The sequence below is a fragment of the Camellia sinensis genome, chromosome 1 (genome assembly GCF_055761805.1).
Source record: "Camellia sinensis isolate YWXY chromosome 1, ASM5576180v1, whole genome shotgun sequence".
Classification (NCBI taxonomy): domain Eukaryota; kingdom Viridiplantae; phylum Streptophyta; class Magnoliopsida; order Ericales; family Theaceae; genus Camellia; species Camellia sinensis.
The window spans coordinates 207,680,613-207,699,533 of NC_138961.1; the positions used below are offsets into that span (position 1 = coordinate 207,680,613).

The following is an 18,921-nucleotide window of genomic DNA, read 5'->3' on the forward strand; positions in this document are numbered from 1 at the left end:
ATGGTATTACATACATTAATTAGTATATATACTAATATATGAATTAGTATTATAATATTATTATTGACTACATTTATTATACAAATTATAAATATTTAAAACTATATAAATAATATCACACTATCTATTAATACATTAATTAATATATATAATATTATTTAAAATTCAAGCTTATGTAACGTATTTAATCATTTATTTATTATAACATTTTTCAAAAAATAACAATAATGTTAGTTAGTACGTTCCTTCCGTCATACGGACACTACAAATTGAGGACCGAATCTCATTACTTGAATTCACAAAGAAAATCCTCTTACACCGAAAGAGAAAGAAAAGGAGAAAGAGAAAAGAGTTTGAAATGTCAACGAATTGAATTGCTATTCAATTCATCCAACAAAAAGAGAAAGAAATTGAAATGTCAACGAACTGAATTGCTATTCATCCAACAATTTCCCCTAATCGTCGTCGGAGCATCTCTCCGATCGTCGTCTCTTCCCGGCGTATCAGCAACCTTAGATTTCACTCTCTTCTGGTACTAATTCTTATTTTATACTCTACTTTTTTTATTCAATAATCGCGGTTTTGACCAGTAAATTTGAACCGAATTACGAGCTTTCCTTGCCGAGAATTTGCGTCTGAATCGTTTTAGTATTCATATTCAATCGCACGATTTCAAGTTTGATTGAGTTTGATTCACTATGATTACAATTTGCTTGATGATGATGAATTTGTGATAAGTATATGTATATATATAATTATTTTTCAATTTCTCTAGTTATTTTGGCCGTTTCAATTTAGACTGATTGGCAAAGCTGCCAAAGAAGTTTTGTTTTTATGAATTCTGAACAAATAGCTGCTGAAATTTGATTGATAGGTAAAACTAATTTTGTATTCAACATAGCTGGTGGTGGAGTTTGATTGGTGTGATTTGTTTGTATTTGTCAATTTTTAATATTTTTTTTAATATAATAAGTTTGCTGAGAGAAGGTGTGTTGTAGTAGGTGAGAATAGGGGATGGAGATGGAGCAGAAATTAGAGTGGGCTGAGGCACAGAAGATTGTAACAAGCGTAGACCTTGTTGCTGCAGCCAAACAGCAGCTGAAATTTCTTGCAGCTGTTGATCGGAACCGTTGGCTTTATGAAGGCCCTTATTTGGAAAGAGCCATCTATAGGTAATTCAATTTGTCCATTTTTTAAGTAGTGTTACTTGTATGATATTTTGGAGTGTTTGATATTTTTAGTTTGTGGTTAGTGAAAAGTTTGAATACAACATTATTTTCATTTATTGTTTTTTGAAAAATTTTAGTTAATCAACTTTCAGAAATAGTTAGTTAAACAAGTTTTATATGTTTTAAAAAAAAATGAAAATAGAAACGAAAACACAACCAAAATGCCATTAATTCCTCAACATCAAACCGGGCCAGGCTCGGGCTTTTTCAGGTGGCCTGGGACCAAAAACATTAGGCTCAAGCTCTGTCCAATGGGTTTGACCTAGGTGGGCTAGTGGATTGGGCAGCATGCTAAGCCCAACAGGCTGAGATTCAGGCCTACTGTGTTTGTTTTATTTTTTTGAGTTCTTATTTGACATAATGTTTTATATTTTTTTTCATTTTCTTTCATGTTTTTCCCCGTTGCAAAGAGAAATATATATAGGAACAACGACCACCGTTCTTCTTTGGGAATTTTTTTAATCAGTAAGTTTATAAAAAAAGGGGGGATTTTAGTCAAAATCCCCTTTAATAAAACTTTAATGCATTAAGAACCGAGAAATGTTAGGACCCCAAATGTTTTATCAACATTTCTACTGAATGTCTCACATGGATGTAGGACCTACACTGTTAAAATTGATGTATATTATTGATTGATGTATTGATAGTTGTATATTACAAATGGTGGGTGGCTCATTATATAGGAGAGGGTGAGTGTAGTAGGTGAGGAGTAGGTGAGGAGTAGGTGGTGGTAGGTGATGGTAAATTGGTGGTAGGTGATGGTAAATTTTAACAGGCCCCCGCAAACTCAAGGAGGATAGAAACTAACCAACTTGAGTTTGGAGAGAGTAACAAAACAAGAAAATACATAAAAATAAAAGAGGATAAGAGACACTGTATGGTCGTGTCAGACCATTGGTGAAGACACTGGATGGTGGTGTCATAACGTTGTAGAGGACACTGTATGGGGGTGTCATAACCATGTAGAGGACACTGTATGGTGGTGTCATAACGGTGTAGAGGACACTGGATGGCGGTGTCAGACCGATGTAGAAGACAGTTTATGGGGTCATGTCGGACCGTTGTAGCAGACACTGTTGTGACAGTTGTTGTGACAATTTACGGAGTCTTGCTGGACCCTTGTAGAAACTAACCGGAATCAATGTCGGGACAGTTTACAGAGTCTTGTCGGACCCATAAAGGAGCTAACCGGAATCAATGTCGGGACAGTTTACAGAGTCTTGTCGGACCCTTGGAAAAGTGGCACCCTCAAAAGGTGTGCCCAATCTGTCAAAAAGGCGTGCCATCAAAAGACGTGCCCACTGCATCAAAAGACGAGCCATCAAAAGGCGCGCCAGACACGCGGCGATGCACGTGATCGACAGAACGCGTGTCGGCCTCTTTGTCATGGTCTTTATAAACCGAAGCGGAGGCTGAGACTTGGAAGCAGAGACAAAAACCTGCTAGAAAAACTCTGAAAAACTCTTCGTTTTCTGAGAGAGATTTCTGAGAGAGATACTCGGTAACACTCTGTTTTCTGAGAGAGATTCCTGAAAGAGACACTCTGTAACACTCTGTTGTCCAGAAAATGGCTTCATCTTCCCGTGGTCTGCTCACTCTCTTTCCAGACCTTAACGAGTCCACAAGAGAAATAACTGGTGCGGTGGCCAGTGAACCTCAACCAAACACCTCTGTGTTTGCTCCGTTAAACTTTCCGATGCGGTCGGTGGAGCAAAAAATGGCGGTGCAAACTGATATTGAGGCCAATCAGTATACTCTGAAGTCATGCGTGGAAACCATGACTGCGGTCACAAATTTGTCGCACCGGCTGCAGAGCAGGACAAATGAGGTGCAACAGTTAAACTCCCAGCTGGCTCTGCTCCAACGCATGTATAAGGATGCGCGAGCAGAGATAAGTGTGCTAAAGGCAGAAAACAAGGAGCTGAAGCGGAAGGCCACCGTGATGTTCCGATTCGGAGGTCCTCCATATGCTGCAGTGGAGGAGTATGGAGGAGTGAACGTGCTCGGCGGCGTAGGAAACACGGAGGCAGCACCGTCAAGGGCCGCCCAGGACGGAGGCAAGAAGAAGAGACCGGCGGCAGAGTAGATAAGAAAAACAAATCCCGCCTGTGGATGTATTTGTTTGTTGTTGTTGTTGTTGTTGTTGTTTTTTTTTTTTTTTTTTTTTTTTTTTTTTTTTTTTGTGTAAAAGTGTAATCAGGGTTGATCCCTGAGATGAATAAAAAATGGTTGGTTGGGCAAATTTGTAAAATGGGTGCAATGGGGTTTGGTATTTTTTTTATTGTTTTTTTTGTTTTTTTTTTTATTGTTTTTTTTTTGTTTTAATAATAATAATAATAATAATAATAATAATAATAATAAAAAAAGGAAAGTGGGTGGAACCAGCACATGGTGTTGATTGTAGGGTGCATGATGGTAATATAGAAAAATAAAAGAAAAGTGTGAAATGGTGTGGGCAAAAGGTGCTGTTAAAAAAACAAATAAATAAAGAAAGTGAAAGGAGATAAGGACAGCATGATTGCTGTCATGGGCGGTGCTTTTTTTTTTTTTTTTTTTTTTTTTTTTTTTTTGTATGAAAGAAGAAAGATAAAATAAAATAAATAAAAGGGATAGTGGGATGCGTAATAATGAGTCTGTGGTGTGGTGTGGATGGATGTCTCTGAAAATGGGTGTGTATGGCCCTCTCCCTCCCTAACCCGAGAGAGAGAGAGAGTGAGGGGGAATTGGGAGAAATCGGAAGAGAGTAAAGAGGACCAATAGGCACGATTGTTTGGAGTCGAGCCTGAGCCACGGCTTGCCACTCCCGCTCCAGTGAAGGAGGCTCACCGGACCGGCGTGTAGGTCACGACAACTACCTCTCAAGTTATCTCCGCCCAAGCCGTGTTGATTCCACCGGTGCTCGATGGCCGCCACGTGTCCAGCGAAGACCAGCAGGAACGGCGGGAGCGAGCCGAGCTCGTAGATCCGACCACTCTTCTGGATCTGCATCCACCTCTCGATCCGCTTCGTGTACCCGAACCGCCTCCACTTCTCCAGATCCATCACCATCACTCCGGTGTTGAAGTAGCAAGGGCTCTGGCCGGCGAATGTGCCGGAAAACTGATTGTCAGACCAAAAACTCGCCGTAATACTTGCTGAAGTTGGCGTGACAGTACTCCGGAGCTCCGATGGTCTTACCTCCCAAGCTTGTACTCCAGAGCTTTCAGATATCGTTGACGACTACGAGATCAGAGTCAGTATATAACTCTGCGAACACAGGTCTCGAGTAGATCGGCTAAGTAATTCCTTGCGTAATAGGTTGATAGAGATGACAGCGGAATAGGTTGAGGTCCGGCGGGTGGGTTGCCGCCCGCCGGTGAAGCGAAAATACTAGGTTCTAAACCCGCTCTGATACCATGTTAAAATTGATGTATATTATTGATTGATGTATTGATAGTTGTATATTACAAATGGTGGATGGCTCATTATATAGGAGAGGGTGAGTGTAGTAGGTGAGGAGTAGGTGAGGAGTAGGTGGTGGTAGGTGATGGTAAATTGGTGGTAGGTGATGGTAAATTTTAACATACACCATGTAGGTTCTATGTAAGTCTCACACCCATGTAAAACATTTGGTAAGAATATTGGTAAAACATTTGGGATTCCTAACATTACTCATATAATTTTTTATATTAATGTCATTTTTTAATAAAGTTAGTATTTTTAGAATCCTTTTATCAAGATCTATCAAATAAAATCCAGATTGGCTATGAAATTCTTAGAAAAAAAATAAAAATTTATTACCGTCGAAATTGATGTAAACAATAACATATTATTTTGTTTGACAGTAACATGTGGTAATATTGTCCAAGAAAAAAAAAAAATATTTTGTCCTTATTCAATTATGTGTATCCTCCTTAGAGAGTTTATAAAGTAAAATAAATTGAGCTACCCTTTTCAACATACAAGGGTCCAATGGAGGAGTTTTGGCTAAATTTCCCTGTAAAAAACAAAAAGATACAATCGATGAAGCCCAAATCAGAGGCTAACACAACACAGAGGCATACCTCCTACTACAAGCAAAAACACAAGCGCAACAGTTTGCCAAAGCAATAAGTTCCTAACAATATCATACATGCAAGACTAAAGTTACCAAAAATCCTGGTTATATTCGACCCAAGGTCTTCCGTCTAACTAGAAGTTACAGTAAGTTCCGGTGCTCACAAATTTCTCATGCTATTGGAGAATTTGTGACATCTTTGACTCCTGAAAATCTACCTCGAATGTCTCATGAAATTTCAAAACTCAATTGAAAATCTACTCTTTGTAATCACTCAATATTCTTTTGTTACTGTAAAAAATAATGTATAGAGAAAGAGAGAGAATAAATTGTATGTATTATTATTGCTTGATGTAATGTTATATAAATTACAATGATTCATGATTCCTATATATAGAAGAGGGTGAGTGTGTAGTAGGTAAGGAGTAGGTGAAGTGGAGGTGGTAGTGGTGTAGTGGGTTAGGTTTAGTGGAGTAGGTGAGGTGGTAGTGGTGTAGTGGGTTAGGTTTAGTGGAGTAGGTTTAAGTGGGTGAAGTAGGTGGAGAGTAGGTGGATTTTAACAGCCCCCCGCAAACTCAAGGGGGATAGGAACTAACCAACTTGAGTTTGGAGAGAGTAACAAAATAAGAAAATACATAAAAATAAAAGAAGATAGGTGACACTGTATGGTCGTGTCAGACCATTGGTGAAGACACTGGATGGTGATGTCATAACGTTGTAGAGGACACTGTATGGGGGTGTCAGACCGATGTAGAAGACAGTTTATGGGGTCATGTCGGACCGTTGTAGCAGATAATGCTGTGACAGTTGTTGTGACAGTTTACGGAGTCTTGCTGGACCCTTGTAGAAACTAACCGGAATCAATGTCGGGACAGTTTACAGAGTCTTGTCGGACCCATAAAGGAGCTAACCGGAATCAATGTCGGGACAGTTTACAGAGTCTTGTCGGACCCATAAAGGAGCTAACCGGAATCAATGTCGGGACAGTTTACAGAGTCTTGTCGGACCCATGAAGGAGCTAACCGGAATCAATGTCGGGACAGTTTACAGAGTCTTGTCGGACCCTTAAAAAGTCGCACCCTCAAAAGGTGTGCCCAATCCATAAAAAGGCGTGCCATCAAAAGGCGTGCCATCAAAAGACGCGCCCACTTCATCAAAAGACGTGCCCGACAGAAAGCGTCGAGCCATCAAAAGGGGCGCCTGACACGCGGCGATGCACGTGATTGACAGAGCGCGTGTCGGCCTCGTCGTCTCTGTCTTTATAAACCAAAGCGAAGTCTGAGGCTTGGAAGCATAACAAACCAGTTGAAACCTCTTCGTTCTCTGTAACATTCTGTAACCAACCCTTCTCTGAAACACTGAGCAACCCAAAAACATGGCTTCTTCTTCCCGTTCAGCTACCCAGAACATAGCCTCTTCTTCCCGTGGTCTGCTCACTCTCTTTCCCGACCTCAACGAGTCAACAAGAGAGATAACTGGTGCGGTGGCCTGTGAACCTCAACCAAACGCCCCGGAGTTTGCTCCGTTGAACTTTCCGATGCGGTCGGTGGAGCAAAGAATGGCAGTGCAGTCAGATGTGGAGGCCAATCAGTATACCTTGAAGTCATGTGTGGAAACCATGACTGCGGTTACAAACTTGTCGAACCGGCTGCAGAGTAGGGCAAATGAGGTGCAGCAGTTAAACTCCCAGCTTGCTCTGCTCCAACGCATGTATAAGGATGCGCGAGCAGAGATAAGTGTGCTAAAGGCGGAAAACAAGGAGCTGAAGCGGAAGGCCACCGTGATGTTCCGTTTTGGAGGTCCGCCATATGCTGCAGTGGAGGAGCAGGGTGGAGTGATCGTGCCCAGTGGAGTGGGAAACACGGAGGCAACACCGTCAAGGGCCGCCCAGGACGGAGGCAAGAAGAAAAGACCGGCGGAATAGGCGAAAAAGTGAGATCGGTGGGTGGCCGTCTGCAGAAAAGAAAACAAATCTTGTGGTTGTTGTTGTTTTTTTTTTTTTTTTTTTTTTTGGTGTAAAATGGTGATCGGGGTGAGCCCCAACATGAATAAAATAAGGGAAGGTTTGGTGTGCAAATTTGTATTTTTTTTTTTTTTTAAATATATATATATATTCTATATATTCTAGTGGGATGAATGATGAGTTGTATGAAACGATGGGAACAAGTCCATGTGGGTTAGGGAATGGCGATGATAATGTGTTGTGGGTGGTGGAAAAAGTAAAGAGAGAGAGAGACACACTGTAACATATTAACATAGTTTATCTTAGGTTTACCGGCACATTCCTTTTCTGAAGATATGCATTCCAGCTCAAACCACTTCAAATAATTCACAAATCTCATCATCACCTCACGTGATAAGAAGACAAATTTGCAGCTGTAACACTGCCCAACGTGGGTGAACAGTTGGTTGATAAAAGTCCTTTGGTGAAGTGATGGCGAATCATCCTCACTCTTGAGCCCTTCCATTACACCAACTTTGGTACCGTTTACCTTGGAAGGGGCTTGTGCATTGGCCTTAACCTGCAAACCCCCAGTGGCAGCAGATTTTGATTTAATCCCTCGTGCATCCACATTTGCTGGAGGTCCTCCAAGCTTGCTGGATGTCTTGGCACCAGAATCGGGTGGAGGAGATGCAACTGGAAAAAATGCAGAAGTAGCGGCGGTAGCAACCATTATGAAAAATCTATCACCAAGCTGAGAAGAATCTGGAAGAGCACGGTAGAAAACGTCAGAAATTGGATGTTTTGGTGGCAGATTCGAAGCTGTCTGAGTGCGGAAAAGCAGTTGAGAATTGCGTGATTAGTGAAGGTCGTTTGGTGGAGAACGGTGAATCAGAGACGACGTCTGCGAAACAGTGTGCATCTCCGACTTCAAATGTGACAAACGAGCCTGAGGTGGCTCAGAAATGCCCTAAGTTAGGCATGACTTCTGTGCGTGGAAGGAGGAGAGATATGGAAGACGCTGTGGCCATTCACCCCTTGCTTTGCCGCCGGAGTAGTCAGAATCCGGCGGATTTGCACTTTTTCGGCGTTTACGACGGCCACGGTTGCTCACATGTGGCGATGAAGTGCAAAGATCGATTGCACGAGATAGTGAGAGACGAGCTCGAAAGCCACGAAGAAGATTCGTGGAAGAAAATGATGGAGCGAAGTTTCTCTTCTTGCAGAGTTACGGCTGTGGAGAGTGGAAGGTATGTGTAGAAAATTCCAGCGGGCAGCAAAGGCAAAGGTGTCGGCCGGCTGCCCACCGGTGAGAAAGAAATACAGGCTTAAATCTTATCGCTCTGATACCATGTAAAAAATAATGTATAGAGAAAGAGAGAGAATAAATTGTATGTATTATTATTGCTTGATGTAATGTTATATAAATTACAATGATTCATGATTCCTATATATAGAAGAGGGTGAGTGTGTAGTAGGTAAGGAGTAGGTGAAGTGGAGGTGGTAGTGGTGTAGTGGGTTAGGTTTAGTGGAGTAGGTGAGGTGGTAGTGGTGTAGTGGGTTAGGTTTAGTGGAGTAGGTTTAAGTGGGTGAAGTAGGTGGAGAGTAGGTGGATTTTAACAGTTACATTCATTCCGTATATGGTAAACCAGGAGTGCAATTATAACCCTCCTAACCAGAGTGCGAATAGTTTTTCCATTTATTTTGGTGCTATCCGTTGAGGACACTGTCCCTGCGTTTAGATTGATTAAATACAACTGTTTGCTTTTGGAATTGTAGTTTTCAAGTATTTTATAGATAGCGCAGATAATGAATGGTTATTATCATAATCTTAGCATTGATCATGTGTTTGGATAAGAAGTCATGTGGTTTTGTCATATGAATTGTAGAGTCATGTGGTTTTGTCATATGAATTGTAGAACTCTCATAAATAGCATACATAGCACTAGATTGAAGTACTATTACTGCCTGAAAGAGAAGGAACAGAAGTTCGTTTTTATATTTCTGTTTATTCAGACTTTTGTGAAGCTAGTGCATGCTTTTATGCCAGCTTGATATGTGATCTGACTAATGAGGAAGGTATACTATACTAATGCTCGTTTCATATACCTTTCAAAAATGGACATTTTTTCACCTTGTGTATTGAGTAAAATTTTTGACAACCTCAATTTCAGGTACAATGCTTGTTGGCTTCCTTTGCTTGTCAAATATTCTGAGGCCCAAATGACAGAAGGACCTTTGGTTGTTCCTCTTGATTGTGAATGGGTTTGGCACTGCCACAGGCTAAATCCAGTAGGGTTCTGAACTGTAATATAGATAGTTTCGATTTTTATTCATATATACATGTTTGTGCGGAGATTGATTAGATGTGTTTCTGAGTTTAATTTTTCAGGTTAGGTACAAATCTGACTGTGAGGTATTTTATGGAAGGATTCTTGACAACCATAATGTTGTTTCTTCTATTCAAGGGACTTCAAAAAGGGAAACTGAACAGATTTGGAACAAACTATACCCGAGTGTGCCCTATGATTTTGGCTCGACTAGTGTTTCCTTTGAGAAGGTTTCTGGAGCTGGAAAGTACTCCCAATACGATCTGCTTTTAGCTGTCAAAAGGCAGGTGCCATTCTTTTATCAGGTAACGAACAAAGCAGTCATGCTCCTTTTCCTTTTTTTATCACAAGGTAGGACATCAGAAACTTTGTATTCTAAAATCACGTAATTCAGTTTCAAGTTATATTCTCTCTATTTTTGTGATGGGTAGGTAAGGAGACTTGAACTTGAGTCTCTTCATCGGGGCGTCCCCTAGGTCATGTTCTGTTATTAATGAGTGTTCCATTGGATATGGTTTGTAGATGACATAATTCTGATATTTTCATGGAGCTGTCTGCTGATTTCCGTTTTCGCAACTAATCCTTCTTTTTTTTTTCTTTTTTTTTCTTCTCTGTGCAACTAAACAAATCTCCACAACCCTAAATGCAATTTAACTATTATATTTTTCCAAGTAGCCACTCCATGCATATAATCTTTTTCTTACTTTTGGATCCAGATCATAAAAAGTACTTCATTTTCATGATATTTATTGATTTTGTTTGATTATGCTTCATATTTCTATTTGGAACAGGTTTCTAGACCCCATATGGACAATGATCTCTTTCTTGAAGCAGCTGTGGCTAGATACAAAGGATTTCTGCATCTAATCAAGAGAAACAGGGAGAGATCCTTAAAACGCTTCTGTGTTCCAACTTATGATGTTGACCTTATCTGGCACTCACATCAGTTGCAACCTGCTTCTTACTGCAAAGACCTGGTGAAAATACTTGGCAAGGTTTTAGAGCATGATGACACAGATTCAGACAGATCAAAAGGAAAGAAGCTGGATTCTGGATTTTCTGAAACTACCAAGCAGTGGGAGGACACATTTGGTTCGAGATATTGGAGGGCAGGGGCAATGTACAGAGGTGCCGCTCCATCTCCTATCATGGCCACTCCCTGTGCCTCTAAAATTGTGACCAAGCAGGTAATCGCATCCAATGAGCATCAGAAAACTGTACATCTTCCTGAGGTGAAAGTTATAGAGGTAATTTCAAAACCTTTCTATACCCTTCATTACTCTTTTTTCTTTTCTTTTTTTTTTTTTTGGGTGGTATTTACACGATTTTTTTATTTCTTAATTTTTTTTTTTTTCATTTCAAAGAAATAGTTGGTTTTGGAATTCGAGCTAGGTGCTGATGCTTAATATGCACTTTTTTACCATAACATAATGGGTCGACATTCCAGCATCATTACTAAAATCACTCTGGCTAGTGGCATTAGTATTCTTTTACAAGGCATCTTTAGACTTTGCTGTCTTGCACCATTCATTTCACATATTATGATGACAAATAACATATAGCTTTTCCGGTAAACAATTACTAAGACACACCTGCCCGTAGTCAAGTATGTTCAACTAGACCATGAACCCCAGGCATATTTCACTCATAGAAGATCGTGACCCACATATTAGTTCATTTAAATCCATGGGCTACATTCAAAAAATTAACTTGCTCAGATGTAAATGTGACCATTCAGTTTCTTTTTTCTTTTTTGTTTTTTAGATTTTTATCCATTGAACCACGTGGCTAAAATATTAACCTGATTAACTACACATAGGTGTGTTTAATTGGGTTAAATCAGATGTTGAGTCTCAACTGTAGTTTAGGTCTGTGCGATCGGCTTTGATCAGTCACTTGACCATAGTTGAATTGTGCTTGCTGGAGACAAACCACTTTCTTTTCCCTTATCAATTTTCTTTTCTGATTTGGCAGTAGCAATATCACTAATCCTTCATGAATCTTTTGAAACTAAGTATTTTGTTAGATTTTATATAACAAATTCCATTGAGGTACTTGGAAGGATAGCTTATAGTTCAATATTTTGCTCTGTTAATTATTGAATCGGGTTATTGTAGCCTGAGTCTCAAGATCATTCACACAGATTTTAACTTTGTGAGTCTATTTTCACATTAATTTTTCCAGGTCATGTTGGAATTTGTTGGTGTCAGAAACTTACCAAAGGGACACAAGGGAAGCGTCTCTGTCGTATTTAGTAAGACACAGCCTGATACAATCTTCAGTGCCAATAGGAGACTCACTATTTTGTCCGAGTCTGGGGAGAAACAGGTCGCTTCTTTCCATTGTCAGCCTACTGGAAATCTGCGATTTGAACTTGTCTCCCACTCACCTTCCAACTTAAAAATTTCAAGGCCAGCCAAAACTTTGGGTTCCTCTTCCATCTCTCTGGAGGATTTCCTGACCCCCGTTTCCAATCTCTCTGTGGACAAGTGGTTGGAGTTGGTGTCCAGTTCTGGAACAGTGAGCTCAAAGCCAATTGGTTTACGGGTTGGCCTCTCATTTACCATTCCAACTGCAGCGCCACATGTGCTTCACATGGTTCACTCTCGGCCATTCTCAAAGAGTTCTTGTTTTTTCCCACTTCCCGGAAGGGTTCAATTTACTAAGAGTTGGACACATGTTATCGATGAAACTGGCAATGAGGTCATCAGCCTCCAGATGAGGTATTCCTGTTGTCCATTTCTAGCTAACGAATGAGTTAGGTTGCATTTGGCTTGGATTGTTTAAACTGATTTTTATTAGTAGGAATCGTCTGATTAATAAATAACAAAAATCATTTTCTTATAACAATGATGTTGATTGGATGGACTTGTTACCAAGTATCTTGTCCATTTTAGGGTATCAATATTGTTCAAAGTTAATGTTTCTCTAATTATACCACTCTAATATACAAAGATGGCCCTTGTATCACTGGATTTGCTATATTATAATTGTAGAAGAGAACGAGTTTTAAACATATTGTGAACCACAGTTTTTTAAGTTCCACCAACTAATATGTTTATTAAATAACATGAAATTGACCTTTAAAGATATATCTTTCCTAGACTGAGGAAGTTGGCTGTTCTCTTATGGCTTGAATTTGTATTCTTACATAGTGTATAGAGGACTCACTGTTAGTTGCTCGTTAAATCTACTACTGAAATCCCAAGTTTTTCTGGTTGCTGGACAGAGATTTTAGTAAGGAAAAGGGGAGAAACGACTCTATTTTGAGGAAAGAGGTTATTGGAATTACAGAATCTGGTGAAGCACATACTCTTGCCAAATTTGAAGGGACAGAGTGGTCTTTGATAGATTCGCAATGGTCCCTTCAGCTTCAGAAAATATCCAATAAAGACGGCCACCTTTTTGAGCTCACTGGCCATCGGATGGTAAGCTATCTCCATTCCATATGATTCTTTGTCGATTCAAATTAAATCTGGTAATCCAACCATTTGTTGCTTTGCTATCATAGTTTTTGACAATCTTTCTTTAAGAAAAAGAATACAGTAATGTTTTCAGAATTTCACAATTGCTGCTAACCAAAGGGGGAGATTTATTTTATTTTATTTTTTTTGTGTCAAATGCATTGGGAAACACTATTTATAATTTAGATACTCCAAAGCCTAAAACTTCCACTTTTATCGTAAATATATATATATATATATATTTTAAATAGATACTGAACTTTTTGTTCACATTTCTTTTCCAATATATATAGAATGTCCAACTGCCAAACAGGCATGATTTGTATGAGTTCTTGATGCAGGTAAAACTATTCCCAGGTAGGAAGCTGGAATACGAACAGCACTGTGAGGAGCATAGAAGTGAACATGACTTTGTGACATTAGTTGAATTCTCCGCAGAAGACCCATATGGAAGAGCGGTTGCATTGCTCAACTTGAAATCTGGATTTTTCAAGGTACATTTCAATTATTCATGTAAATTTTAACAAAGGCTTCTTCACTGTGCTTACTTTTCTTTCCTTGTTAATGAACAGGTGAAAGAAGAATGGCTGGTGTTGCTCGGGATCACATTGACTTTTATCCTTTCTGATATTTTGAGAAAGGAGGGATATGACAGCCTAACTGACGGTGGAGAAAATTTAACGGAGACGGATCATAAAGAAGTCGATGTGTGCCACGAGGAAGACAAAGGGGCTAACTTGACCACTGAGATGGAAATGGCATTGAACGTAGAAACCATTAACAGTAATGCGGTGACACCAGAAAATGGCATGGCTTATAGTGGGATTGGAAATACAGTAAAGAGTGGCGGTTGCGGTGGTGGTTGTGGAAGTGGATGTGGAAGTAGGGTGAAGAGTGGTGGCTGCGGTGGGTGTGGTAGTGGTTGTGGTGGTATGGTGAAGAGTGGTGGCTGCGGTGGGTGTGGTAGTGGTTGTGGAGGTATGGTGAAGAGTGGTGGTTGTGGTGGTGGGTGTGGTGGTGGTTGCGGAGGTGGATGTGGAAATATGGTGAAGAGTGGAGGCTGCGGTGGTTGTGGTGGTGGTTGTGGAGGTGGAGGTGGAGGTGGATGTGGTGGTGGTGGTGGTGGTTGTGGAGGTGGATGTGGAGGTACGGCGAAGAGTAAAGCATAGGGAAACAGCACTGCCAATCCCTCTGTTGTTGAACAACCAAAGTAAGCAACAATCCAAGCAAATGAAAACAATGGTATAGTATATTGTGTTTGCATGATGGTTTCAGCTCCCAATAAATAAGTTTCAGCCTGTCTTGACAAATATTTTGAGTTTATGAGAACTTTTGTGTGTGGATTTCAAGTGTCTAATTATAATACCCACCTTGCATGGAGTTTGTGTTTTTCTTTAATATGGCCATTTTCATGTCCATTTCTCAAGTTGTCTGGTTTCTGTTCATGGTACTGTGTAATAGAGTTTGTTAATATCAATGTTACTGGAGAATATCTATATTGGATGGTGATGATCCTCCTTGTGAATCATTTATGTTGTGTTTGGTTGAGAGATTTGAGGAGAGATTCGGAAAGGGAAATGGAAAAGGAAGGTAAAATTTGAATGAAACATACCTATATTTTACCTAGTTTCACACACATTTTCTCTGTTCTTTTCAAATCTCTCCCCAAATCTCTCAACCAAGCACAACCAAACACAGCATTACGCTTAATATATTTTTACTTTTTTAAACTTTTTTTTTTTTATTTCTTTTTCTTGTGATTATTTATAGAGACAAGTGACCTAGGAAAAGCGACCGTATTTGGTAGGAAAGGTTGTTTGTATAGGTGTGTTAGAACTAATAAATTTACGGATACATAATCAATTATATTATATACAAGTAGAGCAATTTGAATGAAACTGCATCTTTTATGGCCAGCATTCCTATCTGATATGTAATTGGATTATTTTGTATAATTGGTTTTGTTGTTGGTTTTCTGTCCATAGATTTGTTGGGGTTGAAGGAAAAGAAACCGACAACATCACTGCGTTTGGTGTCCCTTTCGTTCAACAATTCTATGGAATATAATAATCACAAACCAAAACAAAAATAATCTTATTCATAAACATCAACAACCCGTTTGGATTCAACTATTTGTTGAGAAACAATAATACTTTGTTGCTCGAAATTGTTGGCTCGAAATTGGCCTGAATATCCAAAACGATCTCGTTTTGGGTATTTATTTATTTGTTTATTTCTTTTCTTCCTCTTGCTTTCAAATACAGAGGGAAGAGAGAGAGAGAGAAGAGAAGAGAGGCGAAATTTCTCTACTTTTTTTTTTTTCCCTTTCCAGTAGATCTGGATCTGAGGATGAAGGGAAAATTTTTTTTTTTTTGTTGATGATGATGATGAAAATTATGAAGATCTGGAGATGATGATGATGTTGAAGATGATGATGATGATGATGATGATGTTGATCTGGATCTGAAGATGTTGATTTCAAAATCTGAAGATGAAGGAAAAAAAAAAAAAAAAAATTTGTTGATGATGATGATGTTGGTGATAATGTTGATGAAGATGTTGTTGCAAACTCTGATTTCAAAATCTGAATATGAAGGGAGAAAAAAAAAAAAAAAAAATTGTTGATGATGATGATGCTGGTGATGATGTTGATGAAGATGTTGCAAATTTTGATTTCAAAATTTGAATATGAAGGGAGCAAAAAAAAAAATTGTTGATGATGATGATGATGATGATGATGATGATGATGGTGATGAGTTAAGAACTGAAAACGCAACTCACTCTCGTGGGTGTGCCCCCCCTCCTCTCTCTCTCTTTCTCTCTCTCCACACATAACCCACCTTTTGCCTCTCTTTCTGCATCATCTTCACTTTGATCTTATTCTCTCTCGTGGAAAAATGGTGAAAGAAACATACTACTATGATGTTCAAACGCGAAAAAAAAAAGAGATAAAAAAAAAAATCAATACGATATCGTTTTGGTGTCGGGTCATTCACGTCTTTCCTTATTTCGAGTCACCAACCGGAATTGGTTGAGAAACGATAACATAAAAATGGCCAAAACGACGTCGTTTTGGCCATTTGAGCCACTTTTGAGCCACAAAATTTGAGCTACGAGACATTTTCCATAAAAAAAAAGAAAGAAAAGAAAATCATGTTTGAAAAATTAAGTGAAAAACAATGAAAAATGTTGAGAATGAAAAGGGAAAACAACTTTTGTATTATGTTAGTTTCATTTTTCATCAATTCGGTATTTGGTTGATGGATTTAGAAAGACATTTGACAAAAAAAAGAGAAAATATGTGAAAAATTATGTGAAATGTATATATATATTTTTCACATTTCACCTCCATGTTCCCTTTTCCATTTTTCGTTTCCCTTTTCAAATTCATTCCTAAATCTCTCAACCAAACACAATATAAAAGAATACTGAGATTTGATTAGGAATAAAATTAATTAGCCTTATACATTTAGAACATTAAAATTGTCTGTTAAAATACAATGTGAGAACAAAATATAGGGTCTGTTTGGTAATCATTCCGTTTTCAGTTTATATTTACAAAAATTTTAAAAATCATCATAAAAACTTAAATGGTTGTCTCAATTTATAATTTTGAGGAAAAAACGTAAACTCAAAAAATGAGTTTACGTTTTTAGTTTTCAATTTTTTTTTTTCAAATAATTTTTTTTTCAATTAATTATTTTTTCAAATAATTTTTTTAATTAGTTTTTTTTTCAAATAATTTTTTTCAATTATTTTTTTTAATTAATTTTTTTTCAATTATAATGTGTGTGATCCCATTGTCATAAATAATAAAAATAAATATAAATATTTTAGGGCTGAACAAACATATTTTTTAGTTTGTGTTTTTAAATTTTTTTAAACATTTTGTTCAAACCAAACGCGTTTATAATTTATGTTTTTCTAAAAATAAACAAAAGTCAATTTATAAAATTTTTGTAAACATAAATAAAAAATGTAAATGGTACCAAACGCCACCATTACATTCCTATTTCTATTTCACATATTTTGCCTTTTCACTTAGGCCATGTTTTGTGGGCAGGGACTAGATTAGTTGGGATTAATAAATTTGTTGGTATTTAAGTTTTAAAATTAGAAAAAATTATTTATGAGTCCTATTTGGAAAACTTATTTAATGTGAAATCCTATAAATATTCTTTTACTGTTTGAAATCCTCTTTAATAGGAATGTGTTTCACAAGGTCATATGAGTTGTAAATGAATGATATTAGTGTACTATTATACCTTTAATTTGTTTTCATATTATACTTTATTTTATCATTCATATCACGTTTGGAAAGGTTTTTAGAAAAGACAAGTTTACAAGCAACAACCGTAAGAGTTTTTTTTTGCCTCGATCGCAGGATTCCAATACATTTTCAAAATGTTGCTTAAATGAATGTGGATGTGATCAATGATATGAAGTTTGAGGGTTGTGTGTTGATTCCTTCAACAGATTTCGATTCTAATATGTTGAGGGGAAGATGTATGTTTTTTTTTTTTTGAAGTGTGTTGTTGTCTGTTGAAGTGTGGATTGTTCATCTTTATTAGGGCATTGACAATCTATTACATTCATTGATAGACACACTTTGGCCAATGTTCTGATTGCATGTGTGTATTTGACATTGTGATGGTTGATGCATTTTGATATGTTTGATGTGTGGGGTGGTGTGTATGGGTTCAAAGGTTGGGTTGGGGATATTTGGTTTTGATTGTTAATTGGATGTCGAATGTAAACCACGTCATGACAATTGTATATTAGGACCTAGATGATCGTATTACAATACATGTTATATTTAGTGTGTAACGTTAATCCACATATATCATGTAGTACATGACATTTGTGTGTTTCTTCGGTTGTATATGTGTTTGAATGTGTATCTTGTTTTTGTTGTAATCAGTATTTACATACATGTCACAGTATGTTGCACAAAATTATTGGAGATTTGGATTCATAATTGAATATGGATTGAATTCCATCACTCAATGTTGAAGTTATGCTAGGTTGAGGGTGATGGTGGTTGAATACATGGTTGGAATATTACATGTTACAGTTAGGAGGTTACACTATTCATAATTCAACGGTGGAGTATTGGAATGTCACGTTGAGTTTGGGATGAGAAGCATATGGGAATGTCGGAGTTTGGGATGTTACATGTTACATTTACGTTATGTTTGGGATAAGAAGCATATGAAAATGTTACATTAGATTTGGGAATGTCACATTGAGTTTGGGATGTTAGATGTTACATTTATGTTTTGAATTTCAAATTTTCAACCATATAGATATGATCGCAATATATGGTAACATTGGATTTCTCATATATGGTAGTGTCGTTAATCAAGTTATTTTGAATTTTAGAAGCATATGGAAATGTTACGTTTGGTTTGGAAATATCACGTTGGGTCTGTTACATGTCACATTTACGTTTTGAATTTCAAATTTTTAACCACATAGATATGATCACAATCTATGGTAATATTGGATTTTCTATATATGGTATTGCCATTAATTAGGTTATTTTGAATTTCAAATTTCTAACCATATAGATATGATCACAATCTATAGTTGGTATTGTCATTAATTAGGTTATTTTGAATTTCAAATTTCTAACCATATAAATATGATTACAATCTATGGTAGCATTGGATTTTTCATATATGGTATTATCATTAATTAGGTTATTAATTAATTAAGATTAGAGATAGATATGTCCACAAGAAAACCACAGAACCTATTGGGTTATAAGTTTTTTCATAGAACCATATATTTTATAAGTGTTCCAAATAGAGCTTATAAATAATTTACCCTTAAAATTATTAATATTTTTAAATTGTGTATTATATGTTTAAAATTATAAATATAAGGTTACTTTTGTAATGTCACTCAATTCGAGCAA

The 18,921-nt window shown here is 37.6% G+C and overlaps 1 protein-coding gene and 1 pseudogene across 3 annotated transcripts; one reads left to right on the plus strand and one right to left on the minus strand.

The window, feature by feature from the left end:
• The first annotated feature begins 214 nt into the window (after nucleotides 1-214).
• Nucleotides 215-14,510, plus strand: LOC114277177 (glycine-rich domain-containing protein 1-like). 2 transcript variants are annotated; one of them, XM_082893752.1, is made up of 9 exons: nucleotides 215-532; nucleotides 1,002-1,172; nucleotides 9,382-9,499; nucleotides 9,600-9,842; nucleotides 10,329-10,784; nucleotides 11,722-12,260; nucleotides 12,767-12,965; nucleotides 13,343-13,495; nucleotides 13,574-14,510. In XM_082893752.1, exons 2-9 carry the CDS (start codon nucleotides 1,015-1,017, stop codon nucleotides 14,168-14,170), a joined length of 2,463 nt encoding a protein of 820 aa, XP_082749878.1. In that variant the 5' UTR covers nucleotides 215-532; nucleotides 1,002-1,014; the 3' UTR covers nucleotides 14,171-14,510. The 2 variants fall into 2 exon arrangements, with proteins under 2 accessions (XP_082749878.1, XP_028074842.2); XM_028219041.2 differs by having other exon boundaries at nucleotides 221-532; nucleotides 999-1,172.
• LOC145790850 (putative galacturonosyltransferase-like 7 pseudogene) lies at nucleotides 3,564-4,564 on the minus strand (annotated as a pseudogene). The gene has a single exon (XR_014330110.1). The product of XR_014330110.1 is annotated as a putative galacturonosyltransferase-like 7 pseudogene (transcript).
• Nucleotides 14,511-18,921: the final 4,411 nt, after the last annotated feature.